This window comes from Callithrix jacchus, chromosome 7 (genome assembly GCF_049354715.1).
Source record: "Callithrix jacchus isolate 240 chromosome 7, calJac240_pri, whole genome shotgun sequence".
Lineage (NCBI taxonomy): Eukaryota > Metazoa > Chordata > Mammalia > Primates > Cebidae > Callithrix > Callithrix jacchus.
The window spans coordinates 83,767,109-83,781,942 of NC_133508.1; the positions used below are offsets into that span (position 1 = coordinate 83,767,109).

Genomic DNA, 14,834 nt, shown 5'->3' on the forward strand with positions numbered 1-14,834 from the left:
CTGGGGTGAGCTCAGGATTTTGTTCCTTCCCCAGCTTGGGGGCAGCAGGGACGGGGACCTTGGCAGTGGCAATGGCAAAGGACCTTTCACTTGTCTCTGGGGCTCCATCCCAGAGAATTGCATAGCTGCTGACATTTGGAATGATCACCCCAATGTTGGGTAGCTGTGTTGCCGGTCTAAGCCTTGGGGCCTGCCTGAGGACACCTGGTGGGGTGGGGAGCTAGTGGGAAAGGCAGTCTGGCCTTTTCTCTATAGAGAGGCTATGGTGTGCTGGAAGGACAAGTAAAGCACTCAGGCTCTTTGTTCCTTCCCCAGCCTGGTGGCAGCATGAGTTGGTACCACTGCAGTGGCAGTGGCAGAGGGCAAGTCTGTTGCCTCTGGCAACTCCACCCCAGAGAGACACAGAGCCGGTGCCTATGGAGGCATTCAGCTGGGGGTGGGGTGGCTGCATTGTGGATCCTAGCCAAGGCCCTGTCTAGTGAAGAGCAGGGAGTTGGGGGCTCACAGGGAAGAGAGACTGGGCTCCTCTTCATATAGTGGTTGTGCCACGTTAGAGGTGCCAGCAAAGTGATCAGGGTCTTTTTTTCTTCTTCAGACAGAGGGCAACAAGGACAGTTCTACTGCAGCTGCAAATGGCAGAAAGCCTGTGGATTGTCCCAGATTTCCTCCCAGAGAAATGTAGAGCCGCCACTGACCAAAGTGCTCACATTGGGGGAAGGGTGGCTGTGCTGGGGACCCAGGTCAGGAAAACCTGCCCAGTGAGGAGTAGCAGGGGCAGGGAGCTGCATGGAAAACAGTCTGGGCACATTTCTGTAAGGCAGTTGTAGTGTTCTCAAGGCCCGTGACAGTCCTTAGGCTTCTTGCTTCCTCCCAGCCTGAGAGCAGTAGAGGCAGGGGCTGCAGCAGTGGCATAAATGGTGGGCATGACCATTACCTCTGGGAGTTCCAACCCAGATAATGCAGAGTTGCTACTGGTCCAACTGCTGAGGTGGGGGGTGGGGTAGCTTCACTTGGGTCCCAGGTCAGTGGGGTTTGTTTGGCAAGGTATAGCAGATGCTATGCCTGCAGTCCGTCCACCCCTCAGCACTGTGGGTACAGCCTCTATCCTGGGGGTGTGCAAGAGAGCCCGGCCTGCCTTGTTGGCAGAGCTACAGTAGCTGGTGGAGTAGTGCTCAGGAGTTCAAGGCCCTTGTGCTCCACACAGGCCTGAGCAGTGGTTCTGCCAAGCAACTCTTGGTGTCAGTCTGGAGGCCCAGGGTAGAGAAGGTTGGCGGTGGGGTGTGGTGGGGGCTGGGGGGTGTGGCATTTCCTGTGCCCAGGTTTGCAAAGTCTAAGTCAGAAGTGTGAGTGAGTCCCAGGGGCTCTTGTTCACTCACTGTTTCCCCAGTAGGGAGCCTCCCTGGGTTCCACACCAATTCCCAGTAGGCAGCTGTCCTGTCTCACTCTTCTCTTTTCTCTGTGGGTTGGTATTCTTGATGAATCCTAATGTGTCCTCCTGGACAATCCCACTGAAGAGCTAGTGTTTAACTCCTCCCTGCCCTGCCTTAAAAAAAAAAGTAAATTGAGATACAATAAGATGTATATGCCATGAAATCTGATTCATTAGCTATTCAATGGTTTGATGTATATTAATTTTAAGAAGTTAGTTACAAATACAGAACATAAAAGTAGACACTTTAACTAATTTAAATTGTACATTGAATGAAATTCATGATGATTTAGAAATCTCATTGCTACCTATTTCCAAAACATTTTCTTCACTCCAGCAGAAACTCTGTAACTATTAAGCAATATTTCCCCAATCTGACTTCCCCCAGTCCCTGGTAATTTCTAATTGACTTTCTGTATCCATGAATTTGCCTATTCTTCTACCTATAACTGAACTTATTGTAATATTTGTCTTTCTAAGTCTGGCTATTTTCACTTACATAGTGTTCTCAGGGTCATTCCTGCTGTAGTAGGAATCAGAACTTCACTCCTGTTTGTGACTAAATAATATTGCATTGTATGTATGTAGGACATTCTGTGTACCCGTTTGTCTGTTGATGGACACCTGAGTTCTTTCTATCTTACATCTGTTGTAAATAATGGTGTCATGAACATTGGCTTACAAGTATGTGCTCGAATCCCTGTTTTCAATTAGTTTGGTTATATAGCCAGGTGGGAATTTCTGGATACTATGGTACTTGTGCTCTTATCTTTTCCAGATATCACAAATCTGTTTTCCAAATTGGTATGCCAATTTACATTCACCAGCAATTTGTAAGAGTTCCAATTTTTCACATTTTGTTAAATATTTGTTATTTTCCACTAAAAGTAATCATAGACTTCCTAAAGGGTATGAAGTGGTGTCTCATCGTGGGCTTCCTTCACACGTCCATAATGATGAATGAAGTTGAGCATCTTTTCAGGAGCTTATTGACCATTTGCATGTCTTCTTCGCAGAAGAGTCTGTTGTAGTCATTTGCTGATTATTGAATGGAGTTTTGTATTTTGATGTTGAGTGGTGTTCTTCATATATTCTCATTTGCGTTGCAAATACATTCTGCCATTCTGTAGGCTGTCTTTTAGCTTTTCTATCCTTTTTTTACAAAACTTTATATATGGTGTAGGTAAGGGTCTACCTTTATTATTTTATGTGTGAATGTTCAGTGCTCCCCTCCTTGTCCACCTTTCTATTTCTTTGGTCATGCTCAGGTCTCTATCTCTCCCATCCAAATGAGACTTTCACTTTTATACTTCACCTCTCTTTTCACCCAGGTACTAGGGGTAGTAATGGGAGTGAGTGCCCAGTGTCCTGGGCTCTGTGAGCATGGCCAGCATGAGCCTTGTACACCACCTGATTCTGGGTGACCTACTAACCATTATGTACAGGAGGTTTCCAACTCACTCTCCTGGCCCAATTTTCCCTCTTCCTCCAACCCTAGCTGATCACCTACTGTTCAGATTTTCCCTTTCCTGCCTCTTCTCAGAGCATGGCTGAACTATCCCAGTGACTCAGGAGCCCAGGAGACTTAGAGAGAGGTCCTGGCTACAGGTACCAACTAGGAGAGAAGCCCATTAGGGTACTAGAATGAGATGTCACATCTCAGGCAGCGATAAATCTGTCTATGGCATCCAGGACCCTGGGCTAGGAATGGAGAGGGTTTGAAAGGACACCTATGCTCAGATCAAGGAAGAGAAGCAAGGTCTGGATGGAGAAAGCTTGGTGCAGTCAGGAACACCTGCTACCCAGGTCTCGATTCACTCTTTTCCTTGACCAAGTGGAGCTGGTGGGAGTGCATGAGGGCGAAGTGGTGAAATAGGGCTAAGGAGCACCAGTATCCAGGCAGTCACCAAGTATGAACAGCATTGAGGATGTTCCTGCTCCCCCAAGGTAGCCAGCCCGAGAAGCAGAGGACCACTGAAAACCTGTGCTGTGAGGAGGAGCTGCTTGGAGTCTGACAGCCTCTTTGCCTACCTGGGCTCCTCCTGGTGCTTGCTGAACAGCTGTGTACTCTGAGCCTTCTCAGGAGTATGCAGGTCTCATATATTAAGGAAGTTGATAGATGTCTGGTGATGTTGCTGGGATGGCTGCTTTCTCAGTCTCATTCAAGCTGTGAAGAGCCGTGTACCAGAGGCCCTCATGCAAGACTAGGCCTCTGAGGCTTTCTTGCTAAGCCCACTGCAGCCCCACTATGGCTGGGATTATGTCCTTGATCAAACCCCTTTTGGAAATTTCATCCCCAGTGTGACACATTTGGAGATGCATCATAGTGAGGAGGTGTTTGAATCATGGGTTAGATCCTTCATAAATAATTTATTGTCCCCTTCATACTTTGCAGGTGTGAGTGAGTTCCTGCTCTAGGTGGTACAGTCATATTTCCAGGACAGTGGCTCCTGAAAAGAGTATGGCTTTCTTGGTGTCTCTCTCTTGTTTCCTCTCTCATCATGTGATCTGTCACATGGCTGCTTCTCATTCTCTTTCTATCATCGGTGAAAGCAGCATGAGGACTACACCAGATTCAGCTGCCAAATCTTGGACCTTCCAGCCATCCAAATCATGAGCCAAATAAACCTCTTTTCTTTGTCAATTACCCAGCCTTAGGTATTCTCTTATAGCAAAACCAAACACAGTAAGACAAATCCTTAGCTCAGCCTTGCTCTGATTCATCTCGCATAAGGAAAACTAAATCTTGAATGGAATAGAGGCCTGGAATCTTTACCCTATAAATGTGAGCTGCTCCCTCTGAGCTCCTTGAGAAAACCCCTTTATCTAAACTGTCAAGAAAACCTCAGGAGCTGGGCAGGTTGTGGCCATCATGGGTCACAGGCATGCAATTGTATGAAGCAGGGTAAGCCAGGTCAATCCCATCTGGGATCCTTGCACCATAGAACAAATATCAACACTCTTTTTCCTACTCTGAAGAGACTTGTTTCCACTATATTTCCTCCCCCTTGGTGTCTTCTCTCCTCTGTCAATTTCCTTTTAAGTAAATGCAGACACTGCATACACTTTGTGTACTTTTTTCTATAGGGGAGTGAAGACAGAGGGGTTCTGTGAATAGCAATCAGAATGCCAGCTGCCATGCAGGACAAATATAGATAAACATATAGAATGACAATCAGATAGGAACTGTGCTAAGCTGAATCAAGACCCTAGATGATGTCCACATCCTAATACATGGCATCCATAATTATGAGACTGAATATATCAAGATGGACTTTGAAGTGGAAAGTAATGGGTTTTGAGATGGTGAATTTATCCTGGATTATCTGAATCAACTAGATGGAACCACAAAGGTCTTTATTAGAAGGAAAGAGATGTGAGGACAGTAAGAGAGAGATTTGAAAAGGCTGTTGGTTCCAAAGAGGGAGGGGGCCAGTACCAAGGAATGCAAAAAAAAAAAAAAAAAAAAAAAAAAGGCAGCTCTGGAGCTGAAAGGGCAAGTGGTAAGACTCTTCCCTAGCACCCCTGAAAGGGGTTGGCCCTGTCTACAACTTGTTTTCACCCACTGAAACCCATATCTGACTTTGACTTACAGAATTGTAAGGGAAAACATTTCTGTTATTTAAAATTACCAAGATTACAGTAGTTTATTTCAGCAGCAATAGAAAATGCCTACAATATACAGACAAGTAGGCAGGAGTTAGTCAGGTGTAGCGGGAGACAGGCTCGAGGGCAGGCAGGAGACTGGGTGTCAAATGCAGAGCCAGTGATGCAGGTGGGTAGGAGACAGACAGACAAGCAGGGAGGGAGCCTGGAGAAAGGTGACTGAGAAATGGAAAACAGACTGGAAGACAGAAATAGGATAGCAAACAGGTGAGAAGAAGGGCACGTGGGCAGATTGAAAGCAGGAAGTGGGCAGACAGGCAGAAGACAGGAGCAGAGGTCAGGAAGACAGGATGGCAAATGGAGGACCTCAGAGCTGGTCCTTGTCCCCACAGGGGTTGGGGAGCCTTCTGAGATGCAGGTGGATCCCATTGCTGGACTCCAGCACAATTCGTGGCATGGGGACGGGGATCCTGGTGGGATCAGGCAGCAGCTCAAAGCAGAGCAGGGTCAGGGCCGTGGCCACCTTTAGCTGGTTCATGGCAAATTGTTTCCCAGTGCAGTTCCTGGGCCATGCAGAGGCCATAAATTGAAAAATGGCCTCAGGCCTCATTGTGAGCTAGGCAGGCTTTGGTCTCTGAGCTCTACCCTTGAGCTGGGGATTTAGAGTCTTCCTCTACGTGCCCAGCCCCCAAATCCTTTCCTTAAAGGCCACATGCACCTCTGCCCAGGCCTTGATTCACTCTTTTTCTTGAGTTTAGACAGAGCCTGCCAGTCTTCCGAGGCTAGCTCCTAACTCCTACCTCTGCTCTGAGCAGACCTGTGACCCTCTGTCAGGAGGACCACGGCTCTAAGGCTCAGAGTTTAATCACATGAATTGTAGAGTTAGTCACTGGTTTGTTCACTCTTCCACAGACAGTGTGTGGTTCCCCAGTGTAGAGCCTAGATCAGGTCACTGTGGGGTTGGAGAGGCACATTCTCTGGCGCTCTCCATGCAGGGGTACACAGAGACCTGGATTCTTAGAGAGAGGCCCAGATGAGTGGGAAAGAGGAGTCTGAAGGGTAATAGGGAGGCTTCCTGGGAGGGCACTGGGTAGGTGGTGCTCAGTTGTTGCCCCACTTTCCTCCAACTCCATGGTCTAGGCTTGCCTCCCCTTCCCCATCTGTCCACCAGCATGTGTAGCCTTCTAATTCTATTCCAGAAATGTCCCTCCTTACCATCCCTCAGTCTTCTTACCTGGACTTTCTGGGTCCCTGCTTGCTCTCCTTCCACACTGAAGCAATAGACCAGCTCAGACTCTCCCACACTCCACAGTGGGGACAGCATCCCAGGTAGCAGCCAAGCCCTCCCTGGATTGTTGCCTCACCCAACTCTTACCTGTCTAGCCCTGTTCATGTGGAGATGGCTGAGAATATCCTCTCTCCACCTCTGCCTGCCACATCCTCAAGGCTAAGTCCAGGGCCCACCTGCCTCTCACCCCCTTCCAGCTGTGCCTCTTCCAGCTCAAGACCCCAGTTGGCATCTTTGCTCCATCCATAAAGAGTCATTCCAGTGCCTAGGACAGTGCCAGAAACAGAAACACTCAAAGAGCCACTCAGTGACTAAGTGAAAGGATGGATGAGGGAGCGATGTGTGTCTGGAGCACAGAATACGTTTCTGTATAATACATTTTTGTCCTTGACTATGAACTCCTAGACACAGGGACAGTACCTTTTTCCTGTTTTCCCATCATGCTGCACAGGGCCTAACCCACAGAGATAGGCTTATTAAATACTTATATATTTGAAAGAAGTTAATTACGTTTAAAAAATGAATAAAATAGAATGGAATACACTGAGAGTTAATATTAGTTCTGGACTAGACATGGAGCTTAGGAACGCTCTCCTGTCCTCTAGTGGCAGCAACATGATTGACAGCCAGTGTTTAGGAGGAAGTTCTCATCCTGGGATGAAGCAGTGCTGGAGAAGGACTTTCTGGAACATTTGCTTAATGACCATTGTGTGAAAGTGGACTCACCATCAGGAGAATTTACGTAATTACTCATTTAGAAAAACTGTGTTTTCACTAACAATTTACATAGCTTTTGGCATTAGCTTTTCATCAGATGTTTCCTCAGCCCCTGAGGATTTCCACATCAGTTACTTTGGAGTGCATATGTTCAACTGAACAGCTATTTCAAGTGTATTTCGTAATCCACACACAGGAAGTCTTCAAATGTTATTTGTCATATACTCAAAAGAGGGCTTCCCTCAAAGTCAGGTTATTGTCCTCATTTTTATGTGTTTGTCCACATTTTGCTATGGGAGCTGTGGGATCATGCTATAGAGAATCCATTGCACAAAAACAATTTTGCCAAATGGGAAAGGGGACATAAATATGTGAACATTGTAACACAGTGAGCATTTGTTGGACAAAACAGCAAAATATTTGAGACAACACATATGGGTATTAAACTTTCTGCAAAGGGCTGTCTTAACCTTCCACTTGTTTGGCTTGTAAGGGAGGACTAGCAAGGCACCTTAATTCTAAACATACGCAAAGATTTCAGTGTTTTCACATTAGTGAGTTAGGTAGAAATGGTGATGTGCTGCATCAGCAATATGTAGGGAGAGAGAAGTCAGCTTTAATATCTCTGAAAATTGAGGAATGCTAATATATAAAATTAATTTTACCAAAAAAGTCTAATATTGAAAATTCATACTCCCAAAATGAGGCAAACACCAGAATACTTGGAAGTTCAGAACACGCACGATCAGTGAATTTTGTCTGGACATTGGAAAAGGCAGAGGGAGGCGAAGTCCCCGTGCTGGGCCCTGAAATGCAGTTGTTTTGTTCACAGAGACATTGGCATCAGACTTCCTTCTTGCAAGCACCAGCATCCAAGGGTATAGGTGAAGATGCCACATGTGAATTAGGGAGCATAAGCATCAGCTGTGTGCCCAAGGCGGCCCTGTTTCTCCACCTCCATTACCAGTTTGCCTCACCTTGATCCTCCAGAGAAGGGCAGGAAAGCGTGGCTGTGTTGAGCAGAACCCAGGGCAAAGTGGGAAGGGTCAAACACCTGCAAAAAGAGCACCAAGGCAGGACAGATAGGAGTCCAGCCCCTGCTATCTACCCATAAGGGGACAGGATCCCCAGAAGTATGAGTAGGAGGTGTTGAGAGATCATCTTCCTCCAAGGCCTTCTTACCTCTGGGTTTGGCCACATGTTCAGGTTGTGGTGAAGGCCATAAATGGAAAGGCTGACTTTCAATCCTATGGGGAGGGTGTAGAAGAGAGAGAGAAGGCGGATCATACCCATGAGGTGGCCTGGTCCCTCTGGCAGCAGGGAACAAGTGTTGCTTTGAATCATCACTTTGAGCAGGATGATGTGGGGACTGGGCTCAAAGGATGAGCAGAAAACCATGAATCCAGGGATGAGAAGCAAGAAAGCATTGGTATTTTACTGTCTGTCGTAAGTGCAGTGGGAAGCGACCTTCATCAAATGCCTCCAAGTTTCACTGGGGAATATACATGACTCACTCAATACCCACAGCAACCATCCAAAGAAGACGTTCCTTTGTTCCCAAATTTCAGAGGAGCTACCTCAGTCTCAGAGGCTGATTTTCTTGTCTATGGTCATACAGCTAGAATATGACAGGACTGAGACCAGACCCACTGGAGATTGAGCCTTGGTGGCCTCTGTCTGCTACAGGACATGGACATCCGTGGCTCTCTGCCATCAACCTGAGGGCTCCTCAAAAACTGGACAACAGCTGACCCATGACATGTGATTCCTGATCTCCCCCATTTGCCTTAACCCCATCAATAAAGAACCACATCTCCCTGCTCCTGTGTCTGATTTTTTCTAGAATTTCTGATTCTCATGAAATAGAATTTTGGGGCTTTCATTCCCAAGGCTACAATCAGAGGCTGACATTTATTTATCAGACTTTTCATGGTTCAGGCTCTTTGCCAAGCATTTCAAATTTTTCATCCTAACTATAAAGTATACTTAGGATCATTTTTTGACAAGGAATGAGAGACACACAGAGGTTTGCAAATGCTGAAGCACAGGTGCATTTCTGACCCTCCACATCTCCCTGTGGAGAGCTTAAGTGAGTGGATGGGGGAAGTTCACATCTTTGGGCAATGAGCGCTCATCAGGGAAGGTGATGGGAGTTCTGAGCTCTCTGCCAATGCTTGGCACCGGTGGGTAGAATCTCAGTGCCTCCTTGATATACATGGTAGTGTAGGGCATCTGGTGCAGGTGGTTCCTCAAACAAAGTCCATCCTGAACATCAGCAGGACCTGGACAGACCACGTGAATCCCCCTACGGAGAGGGCAGGGCTCCTGCATCTCCTGAGCCCACACTCACCAGGTGATGAAGGCTTCATCTCCCAGGAGGCTCTGGATCTCCTCGCGGCACATCTGCTGATCCTTGGGGTGTATGGCCAGAGCGTAGAGGATCCAGGAGATGCTGCTGGCTGTGGTGTCATGTCCTCCAAACATAAATGTGTCCACCTCAGCACGGAGGTCCTTGTCTGACAAGCTGCTGCCATTCTCCATCTGGGGAGGCTGAAGTGAGAGTTCAGGATTGGTCTCTTGCTCTGTGCTTTTGGGAAAAGCCTCTGGCCTCTCCTACACACAGTCACTTTGGCCAAAAGGAGGATGTCCAGGATATCCAAATGCCTCTTTCTCCTGACCTTCTCCAGCTCCCGCTCCTCCTGCAGCCGAAACTTCCTCAGCTGGATCACTCGATCTGTTCCAGAACAGTGGTTACTCTACAGGCTGAGTGTGCCAGCGGCCCCCAGAGTCCCAGCTGTTCACCTGCCCCTGTGTGGGTGCCTGGTAGATCTCAGCATGAGTGTGGGTGTGGGTACATGGTCAGGAGTAAGAGCTCTACTACAGTGTGAGGCAGGGCAGACCTCTCCGCAGTGGCATGACTCACAGAGCCACTGTTTGAATGCTGCTTGGATGGGGTCTCATGTAACCATCCCCATGTGGGGACACAGATAAATGCCTGCACCATGCCTGCCCCTAACATCTCAGCTCTTAGCCCCTGCTCCACAGAAATCTCCATCATGGGTGTGTCTCAGTTTCTGCAGGGGCAACAGGGGGCCTGGCTCTGTGATGACACAGAGCAGCCTCCTTTAGCTGTGCTTAGTGGGGAGGAGACAAGAAGAGGAGACAGAACCTGCGTGCTGATGGACAAGCTGGCAGGTGCGGTGGTTTAAGCAGCCGGTAGGAGTCAGGTTGTAGATTGCGTCATTCTGATGAAAGACATTGCTCATGTGGGAAATAAACAGGTTTTTGAGGTCCTCAATGGCCTGGATATAGGATTGGATATCCCTGAGGGAAAGGATGCAGAAGAGACCAAAGTATAAGAAGTAAAAGAGGCCTTTGATTAGGAGGCGGTGTGGAATCTGGATAGAGACAGCTTCAAATACTGGGGACAGATATCACTGAGGCACTTGTTCTGTCTTAGAGCTCTGTGATCCTGAGGTTTTTATAAGATACTGTAAACAGCCAGGGTCTACCTGTGCTAGGGATGAAGAATCTGTAGCTGAAGCATGTTTTGGTCTGGTCTGGAATTAGAGCGTTCATAGTCTGAGTCTCTCTTCCTGTGGAAGTGAGCCCCCAGGCTGCCCCACTTGCCTCTCGGGCACGTCCATGCAGTTGATAAGAACATGACCTGGGGGGTTATCACTGACCGGTCCAACTGGACGCTGCCCTGGTAACTGAAGGCACACTTCATGTTGGTGTCCAGGGTAATCAGGGAGACATGCTGAGAGACCTCCAGAGGGGAGTCCTGGCCAATGAGCTCCTCCCATTTGTCCTGTGGTGGGAGGGGTATGGACCTTCTTAATCCCCCAGAATTATTTTGCTAATACAGCTCGGCTTTTCCCTTTCCTCCAGATATCGCGGTTGGGATCCCTCGTTTAAGAACAGCTGTAGTGTTGAAATTGGTATTGTGAATCAATAGGTGTAAACCAATACCTGTTTTTCAGAGTTTTAATACAGCATTAACCATGTCTGCTCACAAGAGTCTGAATTAAGTTTTGCATTCTTAGATTCAGCTATACTTGACTAGAAACATTTTTGTTATTTCTTATGAATAAATAATAGGAGTACTCTTCAGTGTTCTGAAAACCGAGATTGGAGATTGTTCTGAGGGACTGATTGCACCCCAACTTTAGGGGGAAAGTGTCAAAGCAAAAACAAGTCTACAAGACCCATTTAAGTGCCTAATGAAAGTACATCAGGGACTTCAATTAATTTTCATTCGTCAAACATTTGCTGGGCACAGTTGAGTGAGAAATCAGAGTTCTGATAGGAGGGAAGGGTATGGCAGGTCTGGCTTTGAGAATGAAGGCCCAGTGTCCATTTCATTGCATGCATGGTTCAAATCCATGGAGAAAGCTCTGGGTCCCAGGCCAGAGCCTCATTCATTGAGTGACAGACTGGCCTGTCTATCCTGACACTGGAGCTGCCATTGTCAAGGCCATTCAGGGGTAGTGTGTCCTGCTGTCCAGCAGGATTGACCATCTCTCCGGTCCCCTATGCTGAAGATTTCAAAGTGGGAGGCACAGTTCATCCGCTATGATTCTCATTTCCTGTGACAATAAGCAACGTGTGGATTCAACTAAATGCCTGGCTGCTCTGCTGTCACATCACTTCTGGGGAACCCTATTCTCACAGTAATGGTCTGAGAGTGTTATTCTGTGTGGCTGTGTCTATGGCTGTCTGTGGGACACAGAGCCGAGAGTTAAATTGGTGAGAGTGTGCTATGAGTGGATGTCTGGAGGGGAGAAAGACGGACTCACCAGCATCACTTGTACAGAATCCACCATGAGCCCCATGTAGGGCTTCAGGATGTTATAATGGAAGGCTGGGGTCAGCATCTGCCAGTGCTGGTGTCACTTCTTCCCATTCAGCAGGGGCAAACCATACCCTGGGCCAAGAGATGGGTGTGTGTATGTGTTGAGGGGATGGGAGGTGGGATGAAAGGGATCTCTGGGAAAACAGAGAAGGCAGTTCCTGAGGAGAGAAAACCTAGAAGGTACTTCAGGGGATATGGCCGGAAAAGCAGGTGCATTTCAGGTGTGGAAATGTCCTCATTGGGCAGATACATCCCTGGGATTATGACAGCTGTAAGACGAAGGTTGAAAAATGTTGTGGGCAGATGTTAAATAAATACCAGGCTGAGGATGTCTGGAGAGAACCGAGAAGTGAAGTGGAAGAAGCTGAGCCTCAGGACGGCTTCCACCAGCATTAGCAAAGTGAGGGTCTTGTTATATGTAAAAAGGAACATCAAACTGGATTAGGGATGGGGGTCATGACAATGGTGGCCCCTCACCTGTTGTTCGCTGTGAGCCAAAGAGATTGCTCTTAGCAAATCTACCTGGGCAGTAGATGACAGTCCTAGTTTACATGTAAGTACCAATCCAGGGAGCCAGGAGTCTGGAGATTTCTGTAACTTTGGGGTCTGAAAGACAAGAAAAGTCTTTACAGGAAACTGGGAACTACTAAATTTGGCATCCCCAGAGGGGATCTATCAGACCATGGGCTTCTACCAGTTGATATCTGTCTGTTGGCAGTTTGACCCATGTCGTTTCCCACTTGTCTCCTGTCCCTTTCCATGTCTGCCATGAAGGTCAATGTGGGCTTAGGAAGTCAGACTCAGTGTTCTCACAGCAGAAAATCCACAGACCTAGGAAGGAGTTGATGAGAAACATAGGCAATGTCCTCCAGGCCAGAGAGTAAGAGATGGAGCCATTGGTGGTGGCTTAGTCTGTCAATGATGCAGGACTGGAAGCAATTATGGTTACCAAATCCATGTCATAATTCACTGATAAGTGACAATGAGAATAAGAAACCCAAATCTCAAAATTAGAGATCAACACCTGTGCCATATGCATATACCTAAATGTCTATAAGACATGTGGCAGTGTTCATTTCAGATTAACTCTATTAGGTTAAAACAGCAAGAAAGAACAGAAAAAAAAAAAAGGAAACCAGTAAATTTAGCCCCACACAGTTGTTTTAAACATTCATTACTCAGTAAATACTTTTGGCTGTAGCCTAGACTGTGGACTTTGTGGATGGTTGGGACAGGGTTTAAATATTAATATTTGAACTGTCACTTTCTACTGGGATTTTACAGGCTCAGGGGCCTGTATCAATCAGCAGGGAAGAGCTGATTGAGTCAAGATAAAATTTCAGTCTCACCTGATCTCCCCAGAATCACCTTCATGTAGTCAGGGTCATAAAGCTGGACACGAACTTTATCTCCCCATAGCGAATGCAGACAGGCACTTGGGAATGTCTCCACCCATTTCTGAATCTGTTGTAGCTCCTGGTCCTGTTGGAACTGTCAATAAGGGTAGGCAAATGAACACTTTCATTTAGTTCTTCTAGTCTGTGCAGCGGGAGCGAAGCGCAGGGCAGGACAACCACAGAGACCTTGTAGTTCCGGATCTACCAGTACAAGTCAGGAATTTGGACTGTTTCTGATGATCTAGGCTCTGATCCAGATTCTTGTCCTCTCCCCAAAACTTGACCTCAGGTCAGATTCTGTCCGTCTGCTGTGTGGAGCTGTGGGGTCAATGCTGCCTACAGAAACTTAAGTCAGCCATTGTCTTCACATTGTGTAAAATCTCTGGAAGTCATAAACACAACAATTTCCATGGGCAACGTGCATAACTTGTATCATTCTGTAAGCAGATTTGTAAAATAATTTAGTATCGTTAGAGAATAAAATGAATTAATGTAAACATTCAAATTACACAATAATTTAATATAATCATGCTTTCCCAGCATACGTGTAAATATTTAAGATAAAAATAGCATTAGGAATGTGTATGACTAAGTGAAAAATGATTAACTATAAAATTGTGTGCATATAGTATTCTACATGCTGAATATGTACAGATTTATGGACAGAATCTGGGTATATGCATATGGCACTGGTGTTGATCTATGATGTTGAGATTTGGGTTTCTTATTCTTATTTTCACTTATCAATGAAATCTGAGCTCCCTGCTGACTAAAGTCAGCTTTCTAAACTCTTCGATGTGTATCACAAAGCCCTTGGCCTTCTGGCTTCAACTTTTGTTTTCTTGCCTCCAGCCTTGCTGGCAATTCCGCCATCACCCATTTGTTTCAGCTCCAACGCCGCTGCCACCGCTGCTGCTGATCCGCACACCAGCTACACCTGCTCACTCGTCTGGGCCCTGGCACGTGCTCTTTTCTCTACCTGGAATGCCCCTCCACTCTGCCACAGTGCACCCACCTCTCCTCAGCTTTCAGGACTCAGCTTTCCTTTAATCTCATCTGGAACCCTCACAGACATTGGGTCCTAGTGATGGTCCATGTAGCCAACTCTTCATTTCAACTGCTTCTAGTAACTCAAAGCAACTGTCTACCACGTAAGTCTCTAATCTCTGCCCACCTGCTTCTGACATCCACATTCTCCAGCTCTGAGGCAGCTTGCCCTACAGTGGGGCAGGTTCCTTCATTCAGCACTTACTGCACACACACCATGTGCCAAGTGTGGTTCAGGCACTGCGTTAGGACACAGCTCTGTGTAGAATTTCCAGTCTAGTTGGGGAGTAAGGAAGATTAGAGATCGTGCAGTAGGAGATCATTAATACTGAGTTGAAAGGAAGAACAAGTATCTGTGGACTGATTAACAAGTATCTTAGAGCCCAGGCCCAGCCTGCCCTCCCACTCTCCTGTCAACTCCTTCCTACCTCCTGGCTGTGCCCAAAGAGCCAGTGGGAAGGATGAGATGGGAACTGCTGGACGGCTTTCAGCAGC

The 14,834-nt window shown here is 47.0% G+C and overlaps 1 protein-coding gene across 4 annotated transcripts in view; it reads right to left on the bottom strand.

The window, feature by feature from the left end:
* Positions 1 to 14,834, bottom strand: part of LOC100387637 (cytochrome P450 4A11-like) — an 82,890-nt gene that overhangs the window by 41,499 nt on the left and 26,557 nt on the right. Inside the window, exons 2-8 of one of the 4 annotated variants that reach the window (XM_078331659.1) lie at positions 13,479 to 13,729; positions 13,245 to 13,386; positions 12,373 to 12,501; positions 10,210 to 10,364; positions 9,391 to 9,774; positions 8,223 to 8,287; positions 6,270 to 8,094 (exon numbers count right to left, since the gene is read on the bottom strand). In XM_078331659.1, the coding sequence (XP_078187785.1) occupies positions 8,014 to 8,094; positions 8,223 to 8,287; positions 9,391 to 9,774; positions 10,210 to 10,306 (627 nt within the window). In that variant the 5' untranslated portion in view covers positions 10,307 to 10,364; positions 12,373 to 12,501; positions 13,245 to 13,386; positions 13,479 to 13,729 and the 3' untranslated portion in view covers positions 6,270 to 8,013. Of the gene's footprint in view, positions 1 to 1,761; positions 8,095 to 8,222; positions 8,288 to 9,390; positions 9,775 to 10,209; positions 10,365 to 12,372; positions 12,502 to 13,244; positions 13,730 to 14,834 lie in introns of those variants that run through there. The other 3 variants (XM_078331660.1, XM_078331658.1, XM_078331656.1) reach the window with 3 other exon arrangements.